Below are 16647 nucleotides of genomic sequence, written 5' to 3'. Positions count from 1 at the left end.
GCTGTTCCAGAAACGACTGGACGTGGAACTTAGTGCTATGGTCTAGTTGACATGGTGGTGATCAGTCAAAGGTTGGACTTGATGATCTTGGAGGTCTTTTCCAACCTTAATGATTCTGTGATTCTGTTTGCACCAGTTAAAAGAAAACAGTCTCAGAGAACACAGAACTACAGTAAGATTATTGTTTGTTTATTTTAAAACTAAAAAATGATTGAGAGACACATACGTTGCTCTCATTAAGACAGAACTTAACTTTGATCACAGATTTCAGTAAAGAAAATCCCTCCAATGGAAATTTTCCCATGACCACTGAATTTGCTTATGAATTTTGGAAGGGCGGAAGTCATTCCAGTGATGTAGCAACCCTTTCCAGTTGGAGCACATGGAAGAAGTACCTAATGCAGTAGGAGAAACCAGGAGCTCCAGCTGACCTGGTCCTTTAGACACAGAATGACTCCTTGACTTGGGATCCCATATCGATTTGGGGTCAGAGCCTACACAGATGAAACTCAAGAGTAACTACTTTTGCAAATGTTGGGTTTGACATGCGCTTAATATAAAGGTGCTGTTCCTGTTACTGTCCCGTGCAGTGCCCAGGTGCCCTCTCCAGAAAGTATGCCTGTGGAGTGGAGTGGAAATCAGAAGCCATGGTAGACTCTTATGACAGCCAGGTACAAATCCCAAAAATGCCAGCTGAGCTACTTAAAAAAAAACATCACCGAGAGGGATTTTTTTTTGTTGCTGTTTTCGGTGGGAGAACGCTGAGCGCTGGCTCCCGGCCGTGCCCCGCTAGCGCAGCGCCGCTCACCGCCCCGGCGGCTGCGGGGCCCCGGAGCGCCCTCGGGGCGGGGTCTCTGCGCCCCCCGGCACCGCGACACCTCGCCCCGGGCCCCGCGCTCCCCGAGCCGCTCCCGCCCTCCTCCTCTCCGCCGCGGGCGCTCGATGGCTCCGGGCCCGATTGCACAGCCCTGAGCACCGGAGACGCCCTCCATCTCCTCCTCCTTCTCCTCCCCTCTCCCCGCCGGCGGGCGGCGGCAGCTCGGGCGGAGGACCCGCGGCCCCCCCGTGCCGGAGGAGGGCGGGCGAACGGACGGGGCCGAGCCCCGCAGAGCGGCGCGGGAGCCCCGCGGGCAGCCAGGAGGTACAGCGGGCGGCAGGTAGGGAGGGCGGGGGCGGAGATCGCCGGTCCTGCCTCCGGGGCAGGGGGCGCGGAGAGCCCCGGCGGCCGCCCGGAGCAGGGCTCGGAGCCGCCGGGGGAGGGCGGGGATGACCCAGAGCAGCGCGGTGGCAGCCCCCAGCCCGCGGGAGGGGATGCCCGGGCTCGGCGCGGCGTGAGGGGCTGTGTGAAAGGGCATGAGGGCCGAGCGGAGGCGGTAGCTCTCTACGGGGCTGTGCCTGCCCGAGGCCTGCGCCTGAAAAGTGCTCGATCACCCCCCGAGCCGCCTGGGTGGGTCGGTGGGTGACACACACAGCCGCCTCTGAAGCCGGCGGCCGGGCGGCTCCGGCGCTCCCTCAGCACTGCCCGTCCCGTCCCGGTCCCCGGGGCTGCGGGGCAGGTCTCAGCCCCGCGAGGGGAGCGGAGAGCGGAGAGGGGTCTTCTCACCGCGGGAGGAGCGACAAGCCGGGCACAGGGCTGGTGCCGGCCGGGTGTCACGGGGCTCGGCGGCAGAGCAGCGCTGCCGGCCGGCCCGCGGTGGGCGAGGGTGGATGTCTGCCCTGTGCGGGGCGATACTGAACCTGAGGCTGCAGGGACGGGTTCGGCATTTACTTTAACGAGGTTCCGTGATTTTAGGGTCTTTTTTGTACTTTCTTAAAAATCTTGGTAATTAATAATATTTAGGGGAGGAGTAGCAGTGTTGGACATTCTGGTATGCAGAAACGTTTTTGCAGGCTTTTGCACTTGAAATTTGCATCGTATAACTGGTAAAAACCGTGCACAGGGATGGAAAACCTGTAAAGTTGCATTAGTGTTGACATTTTTGAATGAGGGAAAGAGTAACAGATGTTGTAAGTTTAGTGAAAAGGAAAGTTTTTTGAGATATGGGTGGAAGGATGATAGGAGAAGAAGAAGGCGGATAAAAGTTCAGTTCAGCTTTGTGTTTCTCTAAATGAAATCTGATAAATTTTTAATTCATTATTTGTAGTGATTCTTTAAGTTTGGGTTTCGATTTAGTAGCATTAAGTGTTTGCAGTTCTGGCCATGAACTGTACTTTTATTTTAGTCTCACATGCCAGAAATATTTTCCCTGTCTTCAGAAACAGTCAAGCTATATTGTATATTTTGGTGTTTTGCTACATGATGTGTAATATTCTCATGTATGAAATAACAATTGAGACCCAGCAGATACATTACTTCTGCTTGTGTGCTGAATGGAGTTTGGGTTTCTTTTCCTGATTGTTTGACACAATGAAATGGAGCTGGGGGGAGGAAGCCGGTTTGATGTTACACTAAATCTAGCGATACATTGAAAACTTGTGCTTGATTATTGAACATAGGATTGTTTTTATAGTTGATAAAATATCTAACTTACTGACTACTTCATGACCGACTACTTCCCAACACATCAAAAACATTATTAATCAATGCAGTATGATTGTCTGGTTTAAAATTCAGAACATCCTAATGAGGTAGGAGGTTAGAAATATGTTCTTACAAAAACATATTCAGATTGTGGGATGTTTGTTCTATTCAGTTTTTACCATTGTGGTTTTTATAGATTTTAAGGAAGCAGAACCTTTAGAAAGACACAAAATATATCTATATTGACATTGCAGACCAAAAAGGCATGAAATTTTTATGCAGTTATATTTTTTTTAGCTGTTTTGGAGTTTTCTTTGGGGAATAACCATGTAAAATACCTAGAGAAAGAACAATTGCATTGAGGTATGTCAGTAATTTATGCCTGGATAGTGACCTCTGATCTGCCAAACAAGTCTCCTGCAAAGTCTGCATCTGTGAGGCTCCTACTGCTAAATTTCTGTGTTGGTGTGTTTCAGTGCAGTTGAAGTCTAGTCATAGTAATAGCTATAATAATTTTCAGGAAAAATAAGTATACTTTTCTGGGATTTCAGGATATGTTCAGCAAAAAAACCATTTGGCTGAATTTAATGCTAAACTAGACTGGATTCAGCATTTACCTTGATGGAAAATTGGTAGCTAAAATCAACCTACACTTTGCATAATCCATATGCATATATATCACCTAGTGTAAGTCAATTTAACATTTTAACAAATAATTTCATTTCCTGAAACTACTGTCATTGTGATAAAAACCCCCACCACCAACAAACCCCACCCTGTCAGCATACTCAGTTTGATGTATTTTTGTCTATATTAGATAAACAGTATTGTCTACAGTGTTCTCAGGAATAAAACTATATTCAGACATATATTGAAATTATTGGTAGGATTTAGATGGATGTTTATACCTCTGTGGTTTTCATGCACTTGCTTTGCTATGACACCAGCTTTCAAACCTGCAAAGAAATAAACCCAAAGCATTCTATGAATTTTTATCAGACAGAAGCTAGTTATTGCTTTTCAAAGTTTAGTTAGTACAGTTTTGGGGGGGGGGAATCTTTTAAACTCATTTTGTCAGTATCAAACTTCTAGATATTATACCATTTTTATGACTATTAGAAGCATTGGTTAATTATTTATATGTGGTTTGCCAGGTTACCTGTAAATAAAATAATGTTCTGAGGTCCCTGTAATGGAACCAAGTCTATCTCTTGGCTGAAACTTTCAGAAATGAACCTAAATAATATTAGAGAGTTGTGAGGGCTAGGGGGGACAGTGTGCCAGTAGTGCTGCTGTGGAGCTCAGGAAATGGCTGGCTTATATTTCTCAGTAGCTGAATGTTGTTGCTTCTTGGTTTCTTGGAATAATTCTTCTCATGTGGAGATAAAAATTAAAGTGCTGACAAGAAACATGAAAGCAAAGTGTATGTACTTTTTAACACAATGAATAAATGTCTTCCAAATTTTTTTTTAAAATGTCTTGAATATGTTGCATTGCTGAAATAGCTATTGCATTTCCAGGCACTTTTTTCAGGGTATTTTTCTCTAATTTTCCCTCAAGCCTTGTCCTCAAAACTTCACAGAAATCATTCATCATTCTTAGAAGACATTGTCTTGTCATTTCTTTCACATTTCAGCAAATGTGTATTGTGTTGTAGTTCTTATAAATGTCACTGTTATGTATGAAGGTTGTGGGTGGTCACATTCTTTGTGTGAACATTTTTAAAACCAGCAAGTCCAGAGCAAGGATTCTGATAGATTTCTGTTAGGTCTTTGTTGCCTTTGAGCTTTATTAGTTTTTCAGATAAAGGGCAACTCCTCTGAAACTTGGAAATCAATAATAGCATTTTGGTAGGAAAATCAGTCGTTTGGAACTGTTCCTGTGGGAGTAAACAAGTACTTTGTATGAGCATCATGGTTCACAAAACAACCCCTTTGTTTTGCAACACAGATGAAAGTAGCTGAGAAGCTAACAATAATTCTGTTTGGGCTGCATGATATTTGTTCTTTAGGACAGCCTGAAACGCTGTGTGAACACAGCAAGACCTACATATGTGGGAGGTGCAGTATATGAAGATACACTTGGCTTGTAACTTTAACGACTACCTGCATAAATGCTACCAAATTTTCAATGAGAGGATAGATACATAGCTGTCCTGGGGCAAATTGCTTCACCCGGAGCACAGCAGAAAGCCTGAAAGAATAGGGTCTTGGTTCAACATTTATGATTTCAGAATCATGTTTCTAATCTGAATAATTGCATACAAAAATATGATGTAAATGGAAGTTGTCCTAGTCTGAAATCTTCACAAATAATTAGAGGAAGTGGATGGTTTTGCAATAAGCTTTACTTTTTCTGCTTGTAGTTAGACTGATTCTTCAGTGCTTTTTGGTCTTTGGGATAAGCATGTGATGCAAGTGGATAGATGTTTTGTTTTTTTTTAAAAAAGGAAGATAATTTAATTTGTGAGTGGAACTGAATCCCTCTATAACACAGAATATACAACAAAACATATGAGTACTCAACTGTGGGATTTATTTGGTGTGGTTTTCACATGCTAATGCGCTTAAAATCTGATATTAAGAGTTACAATTCTGCTTGATTTAAAGATCTTAATATTTCGGACCATCTCCTCTGTGGCCTGATGTTCTTTTTCCATGTCCTCTGAGTTTTGGTCTTGTGATGACTTTGTCTTGTGGTCTGTTCTTGCAAACTGCTGTCAAACATGACTGTTGGCCCCATCTTCTCTGTGTTTGGCTTCAAATTTTCCTTGCTGCTGACCAATGTAACATAACACTGCTAAATACCTGGCATTCTTAATGGCACTATATTAATTTTGGGTGAAAAGTACTTATCACTTTTATGCTAAGGAGTAATTTGGTCCACATTGATGAGACCAATCAGTGACAAATTCAAGTATGAGTGTGTATGCATTGAAAGACTGGGTTCTGGTTTCAGAAAATCTTCACTGTCCTCCTCATCAAGGGTTTAATCAATTAAATGTACCAATGCTTCTGCTAAAGAAACAATTCTCAGGGGGGTTAACTTTCTCTTTTTTTCCCCTCCTCCTCTTCATGTCTTGGTGCTAAAATTCCCTGCATTTGCTTGTGTGTTTCTTTGAAAATGCATACAAGAAAGCAGTGAAAGGGCACACGAAATTCCCAGGGTTTTTTTCAGTCAAATGAGAGGCCAAGAGTGATTAGCACTGCTGAACATAAAATATGTACAGAAGGCTCAATGTTATATTGGGACCAGCAGTTACCTGCTATTGCTTCATGTAGCTCTGTGGAGCACAAAGTTTAAGGCTAAGGCTTGTGTATATATAAAGAAGGCAGAAGTTAGCTGAATGCTGAGGATCCTGCCACACAAAAGATTTGGAAGTACTGACAGGCATTGACACTTCTATTTAGCTTTGCCTACTCTAACTGAAGATTGTGAGGCAGACTTTGCTTCTGTGAGTTAGTTGGTGATAGTTTGTATAAGTCAAAAAGTAAACAAAGACTGCCCGGTCTTTCCAGTAATAATAAATACCTTTATCTCTTGAATGTTCTCACTTTAATCCATTTCCAGTACCTAAACTCCAAGCTCATCTAAGCTGGAATTTTAGTTCTTTTTTATTCCTTAGGAAATTACTGAGATTCTATCATTGTTGATTTAAAGCAGATTATTTCTGTAAGCTATAAATTCTAGCTAGATTACAGCTAAAGATAACTACATTCTTAATTTCCTGGGCCATCAGGTCTCCCACTTGAAGTAGCTGGGAGTTTGATCCTGCACTTTCTGCCTTCTCCAGGCCTCAGTGCCTCTTTCTGTTTGCCTACTAGTGTAAACAATAAACTATAACTATTGGATTTTGGTCTATGTTTCATTCATTAGTAGCTGAATTTGGCTGGTTCTTTAAGGTTTTTCTGCCCAGCTGGCAAAGACAATCATACTCGGTTTCTCTTGTGAGAAGTCCAAGGGGGCTGGGCAGGAGTTTTGTTTATGTTTGGAAGACACTCTAAACGGATATGTCCGAGGGCTTAGTAGACTTGAGCATCGATGTCTCTCCCTGCAGTCAGCTCAGATACATTGGTAACGATCATCCCATTAAACTTTTAAAACAGTGCTGCAGGAGTAACATTGATCTGAGCTGTTAATGGCTACAACTAAATGTGTCAGGCTAGAAGGCTTTCTCTGGAATGTATTAGTTCACTTGTTAGATAGATGATAAAAATTTTGCTTTCTGAGGAAAAAACCATGAATTTGAAGTCACTTAAATTACTGCTGCAGTGCAGTGAGGGACAGCTTGAAGCTAATGAATGTGCTTCAGCTCTGTTTTTCAGCAGTGGGATGGTTATAGTGTTGATTATATAGTGAGCCCAATGGCAGCTGTTATGAAAACTCTGGTTGCTATTACTGGTCATTTTTGATCTTACTCATTACAGTTATTCATTACTCTTTTTTTACTGTTACTCATTATTGGCAATGAGTAACAGTGATAATTTCTTAGAAGCATAATATGCATTTACTTCTCTGCTAGACTAGTGTTTGGTACAAAATTGAATCCACAGATATATCAGTGAGCTCCTGAGCTGTGCCATGCTTCAAATTGTCACCTGTGGGGAGCAACTGAGGGAGCTGGGGCTGTTTAACTTGGAAAAAGGGAGGCTCAAGAGAGACCTTGTTGCTCTCTACAACTACGTGAAAGGAGGTTGTGGCCAAGTGGGGGTCAGCCTCTTCTCCCGGGCAACCAGTGACAGGAGAAGAGGACACAGTCTTAAGCTGTGCCAGGGAAGGTTTAGGTTGGACATTAGGGGGAATTTCTTCACAGAAAGGGTGATTAGACATTGGAATAGACTGCCAAGGGAGGTGGTGGAGTCACCGTCTCTGGAGGTGTGGAAGGAAAGACTGGATGTGGCACTCGGTGCCATAGTCTAGTTGATGTGTTGGTGCTTGGTCAAAGGTTGGACTTTATCTCAGAAGTCTTTTCCAATCTAATTGATTCTGTGGTTATCTTTATGCTTTAGGTCAGATTTAATGCAGAATTATGTTAATACTGAAACTAGAAAAATATAAGTAATTATCATTAAGATAAATGACACTTTATTTTCTTCACTGCATAGTAGATGTAAAGGACTTGGACCCTTGTTTAGATTGTACATTAGATCCTCACCTGAGTGTCATGCCTACAGAGCTGAGGTTGATCTGATTTCTGTTTGAGCACTTGTTCCTGGAAAAGAGACAAACTGCTGGAACAGTGAGAGATGAAATATGAAAAGTCTTGAAAGAAAAGAAATTTGTAAGTACATACTTGATCTATGTGGTAGTTTCCATTACTTGTGTTGCTCTTCTTTGAAATAATGAGTCATAATTTAAAAGCTTTCTTTTATTGAGAGATCAGTTAGGAGTTTGCTTTATTGCAGATTACCTTTTTTTTTTCTTTTTATTTTTTTATACATATGCAAGATATGCTATGAGGTGGAAGAAAGGGGGAAAGTAAAAATCATTGCCACTATTGCTCATAGCTTTTCACTGGTTGTGTATTAGTTTTTGTTCTATCTTGTATTGGCCCTTTTAGCCACCAGCATGCTTGTAGCAAGTGTGGGTAGAGCCCTCCCCAAATCTTCGTTCGCAAAGCCCAGCCATGATGATTAGTTTTTGTCTTAGATGTCCATGTGAAAGAAATACAGCAGTCTATGGTCTGCTCCCCTCAGATTTTAAAACCTGAGGAGATTACCTAGCTCAGAATGAACTTGATAAACGTAATCGATCTGTTTGGTTTTTTTAGTCTGTTATAATTTTGTCATGGCTGATCTGTTGGTTCTCATATTTGAAAGATGGTTGCTAAAGGCAGTTACTCACATCAGTCTTATCCTGGATGAGTCATCTTGTATTTAAAGAAGACTACAGGTCCCTCTTTTCTCACTGTGGTCTGTCAGGAACTTCAGAAACTGAAGTGCCTTTTAATACTTGACTCACCCTATATTCTTTCAATTTACAGGGTGACATTCTGTTTAGAGCTTGTTCTAAGAGCTTTTCTGAGCTCTTTTCTGACCAGTCTTGAACAATCCTGCTTGCCAAATTTTCCATCAATAAATGAAAAAATTTTCATCAGTAATAAGTAGGAACACCTTCTGCCTTGTCCGATAAATCTTTCTGACAGTTTTGTTGCATACCGTAAATGCAAAATAAACCTACATCCTAGGAAAAAAAGGGATTTTTGATTGATCTGTTCCTGTAGCACCGATGGTAAAGTAATTCTTGTAATTTCTTCGGTTACCTAAAGACAAAACCAAAAGCACGGTGCTTCATGCTAGTTGGCAAATGAAGATTTTATCAGCCACGTATACCTTTTCATTTTGGTTGATGGCATAGTATACATCTCATTCAATTAAATTTCACACTTTTTTTTCCAGATTTCTTTTTTCAGATTGAGAAGCATCAAAATTATAACACCAGGGGAAAGGCACTATCAAATAATTCAACATTTCTAAACATGAGTTTCCTGTAAATATAGATGCATCTTTACATGCTGAGGTTGCACTCGCATCGATTCATTGGCATGTGATGACGTTCAAAAAGCTGCAGTGGCTGATGTGACATTCAGTCTTCCACGGTGCTTGCCTGGCCCCCTGCGTGGCTGTGCCTCGCCTCTGAGCTGGGCACAGTCCCACCCATGTCTGGACAGCGTGTGTTTTGGTTTGATGTTTTCTTCTGCACTTAGAAATTGCCTGGTAACATCTTGCATACATAACAAGGACATATTTATTATTAATCAAATGTAGCTCATCCCTGTGTTCTGTGCTTGTGTTCAGCTTTGCATAGGCTTGTAAGAAGTCTGCCTTCTGCATTGTTCTCTGCCCTGGCTGCAAAACCAATAAAAATAAGTAAAACTTAATTTCCTACATTCTTGGCTTTCTTCTCACAAGTTTGCATGCATATGCCCTTTTTTTATTGTTACTTTTGAAGCTTCATCAGTGTCCCTGGTGTGCAGACTTACTCTTGTTAGAGGGAGTCTCAGTGTTAGGGATAAGTTTTTTGCATGGAATAGGGGTTATACTGCTTTGTATGCAGTTTCATGGAACGAAGGTTTGCTTGTTGACCAGATCAGCTCTGTGATTTTTTAAAAATTTTTCTTTTTTCTGCATGTCCAGTTTTGTGTCTACAAAACTAAATCTTGCATAATAAACAGTGAGCCTTTGTAATTTAGTACTCGTAGTTCTCCTGTGAGAAATGCTAGCCTTTCTGACCTTGTTAGCAGGGGTTTGTTGTAAAGATCAGCAACTATATCGTAACAGTTTTTCTTTCTTTAATTTAAACTAAAAAATAAATAAATCTAGATTAATTTTGCAAATGTGTTGTTGTGGGTTGACCTTGGCCGGATTCTAGGCACCCACTAAAGTTGCTCTGAGCTGGGAGAGGTCACACAGGCAAAACAGACTCAATGTGGGGTTAATACTAAAATTTATTACTAACAGGATAAGATCTAAAGAGTGAGAAGTAAAACAGTCTTAAACACACTCTCCAGTCACTCCTCCTTCCTTCCATGTTCTCCCTCCTCCCCCTGCAGCAGTGCAGGGAGACTAGTCCACCCTTCGGGCAACAGGTCTTCTAAATCTGCTGTCCCATAGGTCACTCTTCCATGGGCTGCAGGGGGACAGCCTGCTCCACCATGGTCCTCACCACGGGTTACGGGGGGGCCACAGCTCTGAGTCATTCCCCTGCTCTGTGGGGTCCCTCCCACGGGTAACAGTCCTTGATGGACCTCTCCAACGTGGTTCCACCCCTCAGGCAGTAGTTCTTCCATATCTACTGTCCTGAGGGTCATTTCTCCATGGGGTGCAGGGGGGGTCTCTTCACCCCAATGGTCCTTCATAGGGTGAGCTGTACTGATGTGGATCCCCCACAGGGCCATGAGTCCTACCTGGGAATAACCTACTCCGGTGTGGAGCCACAAGTCTCTTGAAGGACTCCGCTCCATCCTGGGCCTTCCATGGGGGGTAACGACCTTCTTCCATGCATCCATCTGCTCCAGCATGGGCTTGGCTGCACTGCAGCGGGCTGCCCCGACCCAGCCTGGCTCAATTCAGCAGGGGGGGAAGGGAGGGCAGTGCCCGATGGCAGGAGCCACTCTGCCGCCCTGGCCTAGCCTGCGGGGCTCCCCCTCTCCACCCCTCGCAGTTTGCCTTGGGGGCTTTGGTGCTGTCAATGCTGTTCGGCTCCTCGGACAGGACAGGCTCCAGGACAGGCTGCTCGCGAGGCGGGCCCGGGGTGCTGCGAGGACTCTCTTCGTGGGGCCACACGCCCTGGCCCCAGCCCCGACTGCCCCTTTGCAGGGGCCGCTGCTCAGCTCGGCCGGCACTGCCGAGAGCAGCACGGGCGGCTCGGCCGGGGCACCGCTGCCTGCTCCGGGGTAGGTGCCAAGAGGCCCGGGCTGGGCTGCCACCACCTCCCCTCCCGCAGTGGGGAGGTGGCGGGGCTGCCCAGGAGCTTTGGTCAGCTCTCCCCTGGCTCGAAAATTCTTTAGCGCAACAAACTTGTTCTTAAATATTTTATCACAGAGGCATTACTATTGCTCCTAATTGGCTCAGCCTTGGCCAGCGGCAGAAGTCCCTCCTGTAGCCAGCTATCCTTGGCTTACCTGGGGGAGGAAAATTCTAGCAGCTTCTTACCGAAGCCACCCTATGTAGCCCCCCGCTACCAAAAACCCAACCACCTCAACCCATGACACGTGTTTATACAATTGAACCGTCTTCATTTAGAAACAAGTTACAATAATAGCTTCAGATGGCTTTGTCCAGTCAAGTGCTAGAAACCCCTGAGGGTGCAGATTCTGCAACCTGTCATCACCAATCCCAGTGGCTGATAATCCTTACAGTGAAAATCGTTTTTCTTCTATCAAGATGGAAGCTTCCTTGTTTTAATTATGCCACTTTTGTATTATTCCCTCCCATACACCTCAATAAAGATCCTGTCTTCATCTGCTTGATAATCTTCCCTTGTGAAGGCATTTCTTAAGGTCCCCTTGAACCTTCTCTTCAGCAGGCTGAACACTGGTTCACCAGGATGAAAGAAGTTTGGATTATTCTGAAATCTACATATACTTTTGATTTGTTTTTAACATCAGTCATTTGAAGACTGATTAAAAAGTGAATACTTTTTAAATAAAGTATTCACATTCAACCTCTATTTCATGTCCTGCCAGAATAAGTTCAAGTTGAATGAGTTTTAAAAGGAAATGTTTTGCCCATGGATTCTTACATTAAAACTATATCTAGGAGCTAGGAGAATGGATTGATAATCCTCATGTCTTGTATCCATAGTATTGTACATGAATTTTTCAGAACACATGAATCATCTGTGCCAGCTCTGCTGGTTGTTGGTTTTGACTTGAATGCTATTGTGTTGTTTATGGCTATTATAGCATTCCAGACTAATATAATGAATATTTTGCACCTCTGCTTTTTTAGATGTTTTGAAGTAATGTGGGTCTTATGAAAGCACTGAAATACTCTTGTATTATGCAGTTTGAACTTACTTTTTTTTTATGGTTTAGAATTAAACTAAGTTAACAAAACAAATAACAAAGGCAGTTTCAGTAGTTAAATGAATCCAATTTCATGGTGTATATGGTGCGTCTGCCCAATTTAAATGTAACATATAGAGAGCTAATAATATTTATGGAGCTCCAGTCTTTTTTGGTGAACTATCACTTAATACAAATTTTCAGTATTGCAAGACTTTGGAATTCTTGTTTTCTGTAAAAGCTACACTTGTATCTCACGTGCTTTCTTTCCTAAAGTTGATCTTTGTATTAATTATTTTCCTAGGAAATCAAGTTCTTAACATCCTTTATCCAAAAACCTGAAGCAGCAGAGAGATAGTTTTTACAATGAGGAGAAATTATCTTCTAGGTAAGTTAAGTGCCCGTGTCTGGTTACAAACTATGATCTTTTCAGCTGGGAAAAACAGCTACAAGTTGTAATCCTGAGCTGCATGTGTTAAGTGGATAAGTTACTGTGGTAGTAGGTGGTTTAGAGATGGTAGACATTGGACATGCCTTGGGTGAGGGAAAAAAAGACGTATTTGTGACCTGTACCTGTAATTTTCATACTGAGCAGTGATGAGACTCCACTCAAATACTCAGTGAAATATGTAATCCTACTTTTTTTTGTATGTTGCAAAAAATGTGAGGATAGAGCTAAATTCCGTGAGTGTTCTAGGAGCGACATAACTGGTAAATTATGAACTTCTGTGTACTTAGTTAGATAAAATATGTGTATATATATGTATAATGTATGTAATATGTAATATATGTATATTATATAAGTATAATGTGTTATGTGTATTTATATCTGCATGTCATTTTATAGTGTGGCACCTTTTCAAGTGGCTTGGTATTTCAGGTAGATTTGAAGTGACAGTTCACTACAGTAAATATAATATGACTAATTTTCTCTGTGAGTTACTTTTACATAAAAATGCATAGAATACAGTAAAGGTAACTTTCTGCTGTGCATTTGATGACAGCCTGAGTATTGAATTATTTACCAGTGCTTTATATTGCTGTTTACAGTTTGAGGGATCATTTAACGCTATAATATTGTTACTACATAGGAAAAAATGTGTTCAGCAGTCTTAATGACCTCTTAAAAGGATAACTTTTTTTGAGTTTAAAATATAGTTGACCATATTTTAAGCAGAATCTCCCTGACTGTTTTTGTTTGTGAAGCCTACAGAGTATTCTATTTTGTATTTTGAGGCTATATGGCATTTAAATGTAGAAATTCCAAAAATAGTCTGAGAGACATAAGTAAAACATAACTTCTTTTTGGATTTCAAGTTTCTGAGGTTTTTTTTTCAGGTTTGGGTGTTTTCTTTTGTTTTTGAGGGTTTTTTCCTTAAAAAAAGAGTGTATTAGAGGTTTGTTCAGTGATGAAATTCTGGATTTTTTTTATGCCTTGCTTGGCATTGAGAATACCTAAAGTGTTTGAATTAATATCTTAACATTTATATTTGTGAATATAATTAAAAGGAGTTTGTTATATGTAGGTTGTGGCTATTGCTACACTTAGCTCTAGATAGCAAAGTCATTTTGTTTGGGTTGGTCATTACTTTCAGGTATATATATGATCAAGGACTAGAAAACTTCACTTCTTGCAAAACAAGGAGAAGGAAAATCAGAAGTTCAGTGAGAACCCCTCTGATATATTCTGAAGTATATTTAACTTTAGCTGGCATATTACCTCAATACCATTGTCTCATATGAAAAACTTAAGTATTACTAAAGATCGCTACATCAAACTGCTATAATTTATTCTTTATATTGTTTTCCTCTGAAAATTTCATTTTAATAAACCAAGCATAAATACGATATGATCATTGACTTTCTATAACTTTTTTTTTTTCTTTTTCTGTTTAGCTGTTCAAACTTCTGATTCATCAGGTATTAATGAGGAAGAAAACCTGACTGATTAACATAGCTTCGGTAGTTTGTTGGGTTTTCTTTTCATTCCACAGTGTTTGAGAGATTTGAGGAAAATTTCAAGGAATGGAGTCAGCTCACAGTTTGTTGCTTAATGAAGAAGTGTATAACCAGCTTGGTGGCTTTCAAAAAGCAGAGTTCATTTTTGAGTGGTTACAGTATTTGGAAAAACTTTTACCAGTGACTAGCAGAGTAAGTATAATGAGATTTGAGAAGAAAATCACATTATATAGTTATTTCTTTCTGTCTTTTTGTTATTTTGTTTAAAACCAAAGAGCAGTATTCAATTTCATTTGCCTCATGTCTTTCATTTACAAGCAATGAAAGTATATTTAGTGTTAGCAGCAGCTTTCTAAATGTTACAAGAATTTGGTCACAGCCCTTCAAGTGACAGAACCACTTGTCCAATGAAGGGAATTTTAATTATTTTTAATTCATATTATTGCTGCAAGATTTTGCAGCCCCATTGTGAAGAATGTCAGTCATGCTTCCACCTGGCATTTGATAGTTCTCTAGCAAGCAAGAATGTAACATCTTTCTCTTCTTTTTTTTTAAATTTTCCTAATCAAATGATAAAAGATCTGTTTCCAGCCAACTCTCAAATTGATTAGTTCACTCTTTAGAGTATATTAAGTCGATTGTGTAGATATATAAGAGTAAACTGACCAAAATAATGATATTTAAGTGTTTTTATTTGTGATGAAAATATGTAAGTGAAATATGGTGCCACACTATTTTTTTAAAAAGAGTATTAAAATAATGTATTTAAGACTGGATGATTGTTTTAAGGGACGTTCTTTCCTTTCTAATACTCAGATTCTTGAAACATGGCTAAAGTTCTTCTTTGCTACTAAAATTACTATATATCTATTAATTGTTTTATTTTAAAGGAGGCAAAGCAAGAAAAGGAAGCTTTCTTTTAGAAATATATAAGTATATAAATGCCATAGGAAAATACACTTTCAATGCTACTAGAAATAGTAGCTCTGAAAAACGTGTTGTGTTTTTTTTAAGAAGAATAAAATAGTCACATACTTGAAATGTCTTTTCTTTAAGCATAAAAATGAAGCGAATGTTCATTTGTTATTAAGAATGTCATTATCAGAATGGTAATAATGAAAAGTAAACATAATTTACATTAATTATCTTTAACTAACTTTTAAATTTAACTGAATTTTGACTGGTTACGGATTTTATTTCCAGGCTGATATAAGAGAAAACCAGAAGAAACTGGTTGAACAATTGACTTCTTTATTAAACAATTCACCAGGACCTCCTACCAGACGGCTTCTTGCCAAGAATTTAGCTGTAATTTATAGCACTGGAGACACTTTTTCTGTTTACCAAACAATTGACAAATGCAATGAACTCATTCGGAGTAAAGATGACTCACCAAGTTATCTGCCTACAAAACTGTAAGTATTTTTTTAATCCCAAATTTCAAATTCAGTAATAACAAGAGAGACAGATTGACATGGTGAGCTGCATCTGAATTCACTACCACAAGATACCTAATAAAACAAAGATCGTGCTAGTGCTAGATATTGTATGTGTGCATCAGGAACCAAAAGAGTAGAAGAGAATTGGTGGTCTCCAGCCAGACAGTTGAAAATCAGGCTGGGGAGATACCAGTGATGGATAACAGAGTTATGAGGGCACAGCTGTTTGAAAAACAAGGAGAAGGGAAAAATATTGCTGAGAAGATCAGTGAAACAGACAAGTACAACTCCAGGTACAAAATGCAGTTACTGAGTACATTTCTTAATGCAACTGGGAAACTGGACATAGTTAAATATGTTTGTAACTAAACGCCTGAAGCCTAGCCGACGGAACAGAGAAACATCAACTGTTACTTCAGAACGTGAAACCAAATCTTTATGTGCAGAAATGTTGTAAGTAACCTTCATTCCTGAAACAATGCACATCTTTGACTATAACAAAGAAAATTAAAGGTAAAGGTAGAGATAGTAAAGCATCATAGTGCATTAATGATATGGTATTGAAAGCAGAGCTGAATATGTCTTCCTCCTTTACTTTGCATGCTAAATTTGTTTCTGACAACCCAAGTAAAGATTTCTGAAAATAAATTTTACAAGGAGTCAGTTGTATTTTCCAATACCATAATTTTTTTGTTTCCCTCTTGTTCCAGGTGACCTCTTGTGCAGTCTTTTGAGTTAAGAATAAGTTTGCTATAAAGGGTCTAAGTCCTGCAGAATAAATTACGCTATACTACATTCTCAACTATGATATGCCATTAACATTATAGTTGAGTTGTAGTGTGGGACAGAGCTCTGCAGGTCTTCCTTGCTTCAGCTGCAATATACCAGAGGGAAGTGGGAGGATGTCGGCATAGCAAGGAGGGATGATGGAGTCCATTGGCAGTAAAGCAGTAATGGCAGATATCCAGAGTCAGAACGCAGAGAAGTAACTGGGGGAGAAAGAGAGAGGTGGCATTGTTCAGAATGCTCCTGGGTATGTAAGCAGTAGTGAGGAGAGGAAATAAGAGATGGCAAAAAAAGTAACGGTAAAATATGGTTTAATTCAAAAAAGTTTTGGAAAAGGTATTTCTGATACAGCTGACACTGAGGCTGAGGCTACACAAAAATAATTGGAACCACAGAGCTGTTTACTGAGTAAAATCTTTCATCTTCGGTTGCAA

General features: G+C 40.4%; 1 protein-coding gene across 9 annotated transcripts in view; it reads left to right on the top strand.

Moving 5' to 3' along the window:
* The first annotated feature begins 1068 nt into the window (after positions 1 to 1068).
* Positions 1069 to 16647, top strand: part of HEATR5A (HEAT repeat containing 5A) — a 68823-nt gene continuing 53244 nt past the window's right edge. For 5 of the 9 annotated variants that reach the window (XM_032690716.1, XM_032690718.1, XM_032690717.1 and 2 more), the window contains exons 1-4: positions 1069 to 1157; positions 12334 to 12417; positions 13926 to 14180; positions 15192 to 15403. In XM_032690716.1, coding sequence (XP_032546607.1) covers positions 14055 to 14180; positions 15192 to 15403 — 338 coding nt within the window. In that variant the 5' untranslated portion in view covers positions 1069 to 1157; positions 12334 to 12417; positions 13926 to 14054. Of the gene's footprint in view, positions 1158 to 7629; positions 7803 to 10893; positions 10917 to 12333; positions 12418 to 13925; positions 14181 to 15191; positions 15404 to 16647 lie in introns of those variants that run through there. The other 4 variants (XM_032690712.1, XM_032690713.1, XM_032690714.1 and 1 more) reach the window with 4 other exon arrangements.

Source organism: Chiroxiphia lanceolata, chromosome 6 (genome assembly GCF_009829145.1).
Source record: "Chiroxiphia lanceolata isolate bChiLan1 chromosome 6, bChiLan1.pri, whole genome shotgun sequence".
NCBI lineage: Eukaryota > Metazoa > Chordata > Aves > Passeriformes > Pipridae > Chiroxiphia > Chiroxiphia lanceolata.
The sequence above is the reverse complement of the archived record's forward strand: the minus strand, read 5'-3'. Positions and strand labels throughout refer to the sequence as shown.